Source organism: Montipora capricornis, chromosome 10 (assembly GCF_036669925.1).
Source record: "Montipora capricornis isolate CH-2021 chromosome 10, ASM3666992v2, whole genome shotgun sequence".
NCBI classification, from domain to species: Eukaryota; Metazoa; Cnidaria; class Anthozoa; order Scleractinia; family Acroporidae; genus Montipora; species Montipora capricornis.
This window is the reverse complement of record NC_090892.1, coordinates 17,890,427-17,901,936: the sequence shown is the minus strand read 5'-3', so window position 1 is coordinate 17,901,936 and position 11,510 is coordinate 17,890,427. Positions and strand designations below refer to the sequence as shown.

Genomic DNA, 11,510 nt, shown 5'->3' with positions numbered 1-11,510 from the left:
AAAACGTCGACTTTTGTCAAACGAGCCTGCGTTGCAGACAGCCTCGTTGATATTAGGGACCGTTAGATCGGAGGACGAGGACGACTACAAAAACGAATTTTCTGTGCTGAGCGTGCGCATTAGGTTTGGATGCCGACATTTTTGAAGTGCGCGTGCTCAGAAAGCTGCTGCTCGGGACGTGCTCGGAAAACTCGTACTCGTAATTGTCCCCGTCCTCCGATCTAAAGGTCTCTATTGACACTATGGCTACGTCAAACTTCGAGTAGGATCGAGTTATATAGCCGGTATCCCGTGGGCACAGGTTAAAAGGGACTGGTTACTCTGTTGAAGCCTCCAATAACCCTCACTTCAAATATTTAACAATTATTCTACGTGGGCACGCTGGTTATGAAGTGATAGATAACCATTTTATATCCAGCAAACCCAAGTAGAATAATTGTTTACTTAAAAACTCCAGGATCAACAGGTGTTCCCGAGGGTAGTATTGTCGTTACGCCCTGCCTATATGGGGAAAGGTTGTCCCCGGTAAGAGTGTCACCCTCCCAGCCAAGTCAACTTAAGTGAGCCTTTATATGAGTCAAGAGCTGCCCGTCTCAGGCCCCTTTATATGGAGAAAGTTGTCTCGGGTAGAAGAGTCACTCGCCTACCCGTGCTACCCTAGGCGAGGCAATTTTTCCAACATTTCTATATAAAACGCGGCGAACAGTTTGCATGAGGAAAAAATAGTTGGCTTGGCTAGAAGGGTGACCCGTCTAGTCGAGCCACCCTTTTTTAATGGTAGGGTCACCCTCCAAGCCGGGCCAACTTTTTTACAATTTAAACATTTTGGCTCACCTAAGTCAATTCGGTCAAGTCGGTTTAGAAAATGCATGCGTGAGGGCTGTCTTCCCAGTCTCCTGACGATCGAAACTGAGGAGGGCAGCTCTTGTCTCGGGCAAAAGGATAAATTCTTTTCTCATACTGAAACGCTCGCTAAAGTTGACTCAGCTTGGAGGGTGACCCTCTTACCCGGGACAACTTTTCTCCACATAAACAAGGCCTCAGTTTCGTTCATCAGGAGACTGGGAAGACAGCGCTCGTGCATGTTTTCATCGGGGAGCTTAAGCACGCGCGTTTTTGAGACGCGGACGGCAACCGGAAGAGAAATTTTCGCGTGCCAGGACAGTGGTGTCTCTCAGATTTTTATACTAATCATCTCTAATGGAGAAAAGATACTTAGCAATGCATATGTGGTTGTGTGAAAACAGGTTAAAAGGGAAAACAGCTCACTTCCGGTTGCCGTCCACGTCTCAAAAACGCGCATGCTTAAGCGCCCTATCCGATATCATCTCTCCTTGACCGAGTTGACCCGGCTGGGCGAATGTTTACATGGGAAGAAGTTGGTCCAGTTTGGAGGGTGACCCTACCGTCGAAAAAGGGTGACCACGCTAGGTGGGTCACCCTTTTAGCCGAGTCAACTCTTTCTTCTCGTGTAAACGGTTCGCCGCATTCTATGGGCAAATGTAGGAAAAGTTGGCTCGCCCAGGGCCGAGTGACCCTTCAACCCGGGACAACTTTTTTCCATATAAACGGGGCCTAAAGCATCGATTTCTGCCTCGGTCAAAACAGCTTTTGTGGGTCTTTTTCCTCAGAGCTACAAAAAAAATTACCATATTAGGTACAACAGGCATTTGAACTGATAGCCTGTGTCCGGCGAGACAATTAAAATGCTGGAAATCTAATATCCGCAGTTTGATGTGAGAAAACAGCACTTCCCACTGTCACGCTTCTTGTTCTTCAGAGACAACGATGAAGTGAAAAGTATTCTCACCAAGTATCCAAACACACTCTACGAAATACCCCTTACTAGACCCCCTCAGAGCCTTGTTCCAGCTGGCCCTTGTACTGACCTCTCAGCCCTTGCAAATGGGATGTCAAAGAACAGATGTGGCCCCAATAAACCGGGAAATATCTGCATCTCAGTCGTGACTAAGATTGTGACTAAAACTGACTGGGAAATGAAGCAAGAAAATACAGATGATGGGGCCCAAGTTGATGTCGGCACTCCTCAATGAGAGAGTATTTTCGTAAAAGTGGAATTTTCTTTTTTTTTTTTTTGTGGCCTTCGAACTGAAACCTGTGACCTGTGCCCTGTTAGGCCACCCTATACAATACAATACATACTTATTGACCGCTCCCCATAGGGGCTTTTCAGGGCCAATGAAACACAATGAAACGACGAAACAGAACATCAACGACAACGACTGTTAAGTTGTCCCGACTGGCTATTTACAGGTGCAGCTGGGAAGTTGAACCAGGATCAAATTCAACGAGTGGTCAGAACGGGTCTTGAACCAGAGATCTCTGGATCTCAAGGAAAGCTCCCTAACCACTGGGCCACACTGCCACACTGCTATCCTCTGACCTGTATTTTGTACCTGCCGAGTTCCGTGCGAAACGACCGCTTACATCGATCACGTAATGACCTCAAACCTCCGGCTCCCGTAAACAACCCCAAAATTTGATTTGATTTGCGTTGACGTGTTAATTTCAATTTACACTGTCCCCGATTAGTGCGCTACAGTGCTAGAATATTAGACACTTAAATAAAGTTCCTTTCCTTTTTTTTACCACCCAAAATGTAAAGCCCAGGTGATCGTTTGCGAGAGCTTGGACCAAATTTTGCCTCATTAGCATATGGTAACTTCAGAGAGGTACCCCATGCGCCAATGCCCATGTAACATACCTTGGCTGAATTTAAAAAATCAAACTTAGGCTGACTAGGGAATGATTGTTGATTGATCCGAATCAGTACTGAAATTCGATTTTCGTACCGTAGTTCCGTTAAACTGTTGACTGTTCTTGAGAGAACAGTCAATCAGAAAATCAGTTCTAAAATTCTGTAATTGTAAGGCATTTAAGGTCTTATCTTTTAAGACTTATAGAATACAATGTATATGCATTTTTTCTTTAAATTTTTTAAATGTGTTATTCGTGTAAAAAAAGTTCCGGTAGTTCCAGTGAGAAATTTCCCTTTCTTGAACTACCCAGGAATGCGACAAAGTTACTACGCCTTATTATCCAATTCTCAATCTATTACCTGTCAAGTGGTCGTTTCCGGCAGGTTAAAAACAAAATAAAATTTCAAACTATGAGCTCTAAAAGTGGTCGCGGTCGCAAACGAGAGGTGGTCGCTTACAAGAGGTCCCAAATGTATTGATTTCATTTAGAACCTTTTGGTATTTTGGAAAAGTGGTCGACTGCATCTAGTATTCAGGTTCAGAATCCAAAACCGATCCCGATACTGCGGGAAAAGAAACTGCATTTAAAAACCCCCTCACTTTTGCTAGCATCGGACACACTAGTTAATTCGAGATTTGACGGGATCGTTCAAAAAATAAACGACGTAGGAGCTTGGCATGGTGACAATTTGAATTTTCTCCAGGAAGGGGGAGGGACACTCCCATATTACGACGGCGTCTGATTTCAGATGCCTGTTAGCATCGGGGGGGAAAGGGGGAACTGCTTTTCTTGAATTCTTGAAAAAAAGGAAAAGGCTCGGAATAAACAGGGGAGAGATTCATGACCTTGTAACTATACTGAGCGCACTTTTTCTTTGCGTAACGTTTAGTAGTTCTTTCCAGTTAGTCTATTATTTTGTAAGTTGTTACCTTATAATTTTTTAGAAATTGTCTGTTGTATTGTATTGTATTTTTCTCAGTTAGTGAATAATAAATATATTTTTAAAAAAAAGATGGAAGACCCTGGAAACGAACACTCCCAGAAAAACTAACTTTTTCTCTTTGCAATGACATGTTCGGTCATTTTAGGAAAATTTCTGAAGGGTCTTTGCTTTTTTTACCTACAGCTCTGGGTGTGTGGAAAAATAAGACCGTGCAGTCATTCACCAAACTTTACTCACAGGGATAATAATGCAAGTCTGGTTGTTGTACTTGTACGGCTGTGAAGATAAATATATTTTTGATTTATCAACATTTCGTCAGGCAAGGCCGGCCATTGTAAAGAACAGGATAAAAACAAGAATTATTTGTTGTGCTGGTTACTGTTTGATAAGTTATTATTTCTGGGATTTTTCGTTTTCCCGGTCTGTGATCTTCATTTTTCAGGCTTCGTTCTTCACACACACTTGGCAACGTAGGGGATATTCAGAGTCTGGGTTGCCTGTGGATTTACACAATCAAATCAAGTGACACATCGTGCAGAAATACATAAGTCACTTTTTGGCAGCTTGCCGCTGAGTCCTAACAGGCTCATATCAGTGGACTCTTCAGTGTCGATCAGTGTCATCTTCATATCAGTCTCGTCAGAGTTCACGATTGGTTGGTGGGAACGTGGCATCGCTCTTCTTTTGGTCACAACGTAATCATGGTAATCTAATCCATTTATCCTGGAATGATTGTGGATAACAAGGGCCTCACTTTTTTTCAAGGTGATCGAGTGAAGGTACGTCTTGCAGTAAATTGAGTGGTTCGAAAGGTCCATTAAAAAAAGGCTGTTCCTGTAATTTGTAAGCGTAGTAAACGTGGCAGATTGTGGTGCCGTTTTTTTCGTTGAATCGATGATTAATCGAATAACCTCGAATAGTGATTAATAGCTTTTTCATATTTTCGGTAATTATAATGTCAGACTCATGTTTTCAGAGATGTAATTTTTTTCTCCACCACGAAAAGAAAAAAAAAAAGAAAAGAAACATGTACGGGGACAATGGAGTGGGACGTTGATGAGACCTTGGTCAGGATCATGATTGAATTAACTAAAAAACCATCAGCGAAAATGGGGCCGTTCTCACACTTGGTTCCTGTGCCTGGTGCTTGTATGTCGGCACTAGTCTGAACGAACCATTTTCCTAGTGCCTGGAAAGATATCAGGCAATGGCATGGACACAGTGCGGAGCCACTAGAACGGGGAAATTTTGGTGAAATAAACAAAAATCTAATAATTGCCCTTAGCAAAAGGAGCAGCAATTTACAAATAGATATGTCAGGCATGAACGTTCTTAGCACTTGGTATCGTCACCATAGTGGCTGTACATGCAAACTACCTCCCTCCCCTCCCCCCCCCCCCCCCCCCCAAAAAAAAAAAGAAAAAAAGATGAAAGAACCATGTGCCATCGACCTTTTTTAGGGTGCTACACTGTACCTTAGCGAAAAAGTAAAGACACACCAAGAAAATAGGGTCCCCTGGATCTACCAGTTATTTTGAACTAGTTTAATTAATGCAGACTTTTCACCTTGCACAAAATAGCTGGTCAACTGAAAGTAAATGCAAATCTATGACGAATGATCACTCTCTAATGACAATGAGGCTGGTCTTACTTTTCACAGCATTTTTGCTTTTCAAATTATAGTGGGAAAATTATCTGCTAATGCTCTGAAAAACTGAAATTTACCACAATGATAGATTAATAAATGGTAATAAAATAACTTATTTCACATAGTTTTCTAGACTTATTATCAATTGCAAAATGTTTTCATTTTAAGGAGACATCTTATTCAAGTGTTTTTTATATGTTTTGCAGAATATCATCTGACAATACTCCATAAGAATGCTGATTATCGCATACATCTCGTTTGTATCCTTATCAGGCATTTGTGCTGTTTTTCACTTCAAATGCAAATCAGGACAAAGTGTTGAAATGGCAATAGCTAACCCTAACTTTGTAGCTTTCCAGAAAAGCTATTTCAAAGTATATTTTCCGGCACTGATGGCAGAATGGCTTCAAGGACCTTACCTCTACAAACTATACAGTCATTATGGCTTCATTGACACCCAAATTGCTATTATATATGTTTGTGGCTTTGCATCAAGTGTTGTTTTTGGGACATCTGCGGGATACCTTGCCAGTGCATTTGGACGTAAAAAGGCCTGTGTCGTCTTCACATTATTGTATTCATTGTGTTGTCTGACAAAATTGTCAAGAAACTATGGTATACTGATATGTGGAAGAGTTTTGGGTGGAATCTCAACATCTCTGTTATTTACCGCTTTGGATGCATGGTACTTGTATGAACACACTCAGACCCATAGTTTTCCAAATGAATGGGTACCTGCAACATTTGCCAAAGCAACACTCTACAACAGTGTTATTTCCGTAGCTGCAGGGATTTTGGCGAACACAATAGCAGAGTGGATAGGGTTTGGTCCAGTGGCACCATTTGTCCTGGCAATACCATTTCTGATAACTGCTGGAGTATTGATACAGTTTACATGGGATGAAAATTACGGTGGAAAACAAATGAAAGTGATTCAACCTTGCATGGAGAGTCTGCGTCACATTGTAACTAACAAGAGAGTCATGTTGATTGGTGTTGTAACTTCTCTTTTTGAGAGTGCCATGTACATTTTTGTGTTTTTATGGACTCCAGTTCTGGACAGAGCACACCATTTCCCTCCTTTGGGAATTGTTTTTTCATGCTTTATGTTGTGCGTAACGCTGGGAAGTTTCTTTTTTAACTTTACAATTAAGAATGGCATAAGCCCATCAAAGGTGGTTATTTTAACAGTTATTGTGGCTTCATTAGCAAACATTGGTGCATCGCTTGCAAGTGCGAATCATCCGCGGTCGTCATTCATGATGTTTATCATCTTGGAGTTAGCCTGTGGTGTCTACTTTCCAGCAATGGGCTGGCTGCGGCAAAGAATTTTACCTGAAGCTCACCATGCTGGGATTATAAACTGGTTCAGAGTGCCACTAAATGCAATTGCTGCAGTTGTTTTGATGGTGCTTCATGATACACACAGCAGTCATGGGATATCTGCAATATTTGCTCTCTGTTCCATTTTGTTGGCAATTGCAGGAATTGCAGCCTTCCATCTGTTTGTTTTGTCAAAAGGTGATGACAACTTGAAAATTGTACTTGATGAAGAGGAAGCACTTCAGTGACATTGCTCCAAGACAGCAAATTTTTACTCAGGATACAGTAAAAATCCTCTTATGAAGATTTTTTCCCTTGAATTCTGATAGTGGGATGGAAATGCAAAATTGCTCAGTGTGAGATAAGGTAATATCAGTGACATCAGCTTGTAGGTCCTTGTATACATGTACAAAGTACAAATTTAAGTGACCCCAATAGAGGAGACTCAACTGAAAGGAGCAATGATAAAAATATTTGCAAAGTGCATTGAAGTTGAATTTGGGACCACAAAAGACAAATATATTTAAGTGGAGTAAGCAAAATAATATTTGAACCCGGACCATCCACATGCGGTTCCATTGCCCCAACCAGCAACACATTTTGCTTTTAAAATAGTGTAGAAAACAATAGGAACCTGACAACGTCACATTTATTTCAGCGGATTTCTTATTACTTGGTGAGGCAAAGTCTGAATTTGGAAAATAATTTAAAGTTTAATATCTAATTCAAAGCTTGTGAACAAGCACTGGGAAGCATGCAACTAAAGATAGGAACTTGGCATGTCTTTCTGTTTTTGATCATTTTGAAATACCGGTAACTATTCATGACACAGGGGTGGATCCAGGATTGTTCTTAGATGGAGGTGCACCCCTGCGACATTCTACATTCTACATTCTACTTGACTGGAAGCCTGGATCATAGTTGATAGATGTAGGTGGTTATGAAACTCTACATGTTTCTTTGTTTTATGTTTTTGTTTGCTATTTTGACCCTGACCATGCACAAACCACACCCCTTTTCTAAAAGACAGTCAATCATTGGCTTTGATTAATTTATTCAAAACTCAGTTGTGGACTGAGAAAAAAAGATTGTGCGTGGTCAATGTCAAGTTGAAATAAAGTGCTATAGTGCTGTTTTCGCTTTTGAAGTTTTAGGATTTCATAACCAGTTCATCTATATGAACTATGCCTGGATGTACATATTTCAAATAAGCAAACTGTTTTCATCAGGTCTTGGGGCTATTATCTTAAAATTGGGACTATTTTTTTCAAAAATTGTCACCACCCCTTAGTAATGTGGATTTAACTGCCCCATAGACCAAATGCATAAATGGCTGCCCAAAATGTATTCTTTTGTTTATGCGCTAATTAGACTGACTAGCCTTGCTCTCAAGAAACATTTCTTTTGTATTTTGTCAATGCAAACAAGGCTAGTAAGTCTAATTAGCACATAAACAAAAGGATATTTTTTTTGGCTGCCATTTATGCATTCGGTCTATGGTGTGTGGCAAAATTAATCCACTGCAGAGGTGTGAAATGCTGCCGACATTTTGCCCATTGAATGTTGGATAGAGCATTACATTTCAAAAGAAAAAAAAAACAAATAGTACTCACAGAAGTTAATGGGTCCTTTTCCATGTTTTTTGTCGCCATTTTGGAAAATCTTAGCTGGTGTCTTCCAAATCAACTGCTTCAAAACAGTGGATGGAACTGTGAGCCCTTTGGGAAGGAGGGGTTGGGAAAATATGAAAAAAACCCAACGGTATTTATTTTGAGATATATAAATATCTCAATAAATAAATTAGTATTTTGAAGACTAAACTAAGGCTTTGTTTATACATAGAACTATTTGAGAGACTGCAAGAGTTTTTGATGAAATAAAGGAGATCTCCTAAAAGTGCCAGTTTGATATTGGTTTTAGTCATAGATTCCTCATAATTTAAATCACCCCACCTGTCTGTCAACTTGCTGGATCTCAAATGAAAACAGAAACATTGTATTACAATAAACATGCAAGGCAATAAACTGGGGCACACTTCGATAATTCACCAGAAATACTTGCTGTCCACTGCAAGGGACAGGAATGAGTTGTTTTGCTAGTGTCCTAATCTACTTTTTGTCTTCAGGTGCTTGTTTTTGATCGGGTTGTAATGACTGGTCGGCCTTTGCAAACAACAGGAAAGATTTGTCTTTTTATTTGATAAGTTGTTTTTTTCTTGAAGGTCTTCGTTTCCCGAGATTTTAAGAACGAAACAAATTAAAGGAATGAAATGCGTAAATGGAAGAAGGTGCCCTCCAATTTTCGGTCTTCCTTGAGGATATGCTAATATACCTCAGCTTCAATAATTTCAATCTCCCTGTTGCAAAAGTTCCTCAAAAACCAGCAGAGACTATTTTTATCACTGAAGTCACCTCACCTCACTTTACTTTATTTACAAACAAATCAGGTACAAACAAGACCTTGTACACAGTATTTAATAGTTATCACAGCTATTCCAGGCCGGTGGGCCGGTGTGTTCGACCACAACAATATCAGTGGCTATCACAACAAAATGAACAGAAAGGCAAAAATTATACAAACAAATAAACGCCTCGTACATAAGAGAGAAAAAGGTTCTCAAATGATTCGAGAAACTGTAAGTAAGACACAAGTTGTGTTAAAGAAAAGCCATATAGCGGATATCAGCATTCATCTCCTCAATTGAAATTAGCAAGTTGTTCAATTTACGTTTTAAAGGGTGCGTTCCTAGTAAAGCTGGCGAAGTTCAGAGGGGATACCATTCCTATATTTTCAGACCAATCCTAGAGAATGAAAATAACTGTTGGTTTGTTCTTAATATTTTTACGTGGAACTTTCCAGCTATTGCAGACCGTGTGGAATAGGAATTAATTTGTTCAGTGCGATGAAATGGATTTGAGTTATTGGGTGTAGTGCGCTGATTGTCAAAATCATGTAACAAAGAGGCAACCGATTTAAAGTAAAGTAATTTAACTGGCAGAATTCGTGAATTTACAAAAATATCGGAGATCCGAGATTTGTAATCCATAAAATATTCTAAACGCAAAAACCGTTTTTGTAGAGTAACAATTTACCGTCTAATGGTGCTGATTTTTCTTCGGTCAGTGGTATTAGCAAGAGAACGTTGGGCTGCCGGCCCTGGGTAAGAACGCTATTTATTATATCTCTCAGATAGTACGCGCGCTGTAATTGGCTAAATTAGTGGGCCGTATTCTACAGTACGGCCCGCTGTACAGGCCGCTAAATTTAAAATTTCGACAAAACATCATCTAGCGAGTTTTTCATGTCATTTCTGTTGCATAAACATGTACTGAAAACTGTTTGAATCTTGCAAGCAACTATTTCAAACTTAACAGCCAAGAAGATTTAGTTTTTGGGATTTTGGCACGGCATTCTTTGTGGCAGTTGAACCTTCCGCTTCACTTTGACTAGTTTCTTTGCCTGCTCGCCGGTTAACCTCAGAGATATAATATCTTACTAACCTCGTTTTCTCGGTCCGTACTGTAAGTTACGGATCCTCGTTTTTTCCCTTTGATTTATGGCCCGCGCGCTTCGCGCTTGGGCCATAAATCAACGGGAAAAAACGAGGATCCGTAACTTACAGTACGAACCTCGAACTCGGTTAGTTAGAGGTATGTATGCGGATGTCTCCGGAAACATGCATGAATTGTTTCAATTCTCTTTCAAAAAGTAGACAAATGTCAAATGTCAGAAATCGCGGGCAATATTCGTATCCTTGCTAAAGTATTTCTGTTCATTTTTGAGGCTTGTCGTCAAAAAGATTTGAATGATCTAGAAAAGCAAGAAGTCGCTTGAGATTTGTTTAAGGCCTTATCAGTCTTGGCGTAGGCGTCAAGGTAGTGTGAGGGACCTTACGCAAGGACGAAGCGCGACGACGCCAACGAGAACGTTGTCTAAAAATATTAATTTCCGTTATTGTAATAATCCCGCGATAAATCCAAGTCGATCGGAATGGAAAGTGTTAATCAACATTGCGGGAATAAAATCAGTTGGCATCAACGGTGTGGTTGCTTGGGAAGAACTGATTAAAGATATTTCGTCAGGTTCTCACGTCCTCTACACAACCTTAAAATTAGACCCCGTCCACACTTATCCGTATATTTTTTAATCCGCAACTTTTTCCTTCCGGATACGCCTTCCGTCCACACGTATCCGGCGAATTCGCTAGCCAATCCGGAACGTTTTGAATACGCTATACTGAATGGATATTTTTGAATCCGATATGAATCCGGAACCGTGTGGACGCCAAATCCGGATATTTTTTTATCCGGGTGACGCAACAAGATCGAGCCCAGTTCCTTACCGTGAAATCAATTCTCAGGATGACTGCCGAGGGCTTCATGGCGCATGCTCTGTTACCTCTAAACCAGCTATACATACTGTACAGTAACAGGGCATACATAAAGAATATACCAGCAAGAGGCGAAGATAGTAGGAAAACCGAAGGAAATCAAATGAAAGGAAGAAGAAGCGGTATGAAAATAATGCCAAACGAGTGTGTGGTGTCTGTGTTAAAAACCCGCTAGGCAATGATCTCGCAGAATGCCATATGTTGCAAAGCTTTTGCAATCAAACCACTTCAGCAATGCGGCGGGAAGCAGAATAATCACAAACCTCAAGCCAGAGGTTAGAGATGACGTGTACTGCATCTTGTATCCTGAGGAGTATGCTCTGCCTGAAATTAAAAGAACGAAAGCGACTCCCACAGCAGCACAAGCGACGAGGAAGAGCTTGAAGAAGATTAGCAGGGAGAATCATTGTTTTGACAGTAACTTTATTTCTTCAAGATAGCTTACAGGCCTTTAGCAGATTGCAGGTAGCTTTGGCTATTCTGGT

The 11,510-nt window shown here is 40.6% G+C and overlaps 1 protein-coding gene across 1 annotated transcript; it reads left to right on the top strand.

Moving 5' to 3' along the window:
• Positions 1–4,266: 4,266 nt before the first annotated feature.
• Positions 4,267–8,545, top strand: LOC138022187 (molybdate-anion transporter-like). The gene is made up of 2 exons (XM_068869219.1): positions 4,267–4,443; positions 5,519–8,545. The coding sequence occupies exon 2, from the start codon at positions 5,546–5,548 to the stop codon at positions 6,881–6,883; it is 1,338 nt and encodes a 445-aa protein (XP_068725320.1). The 5' UTR covers positions 4,267–4,443; positions 5,519–5,545; the 3' UTR covers positions 6,884–8,545.
• Positions 8,546–11,510: the final 2,965 nt, after the last annotated feature.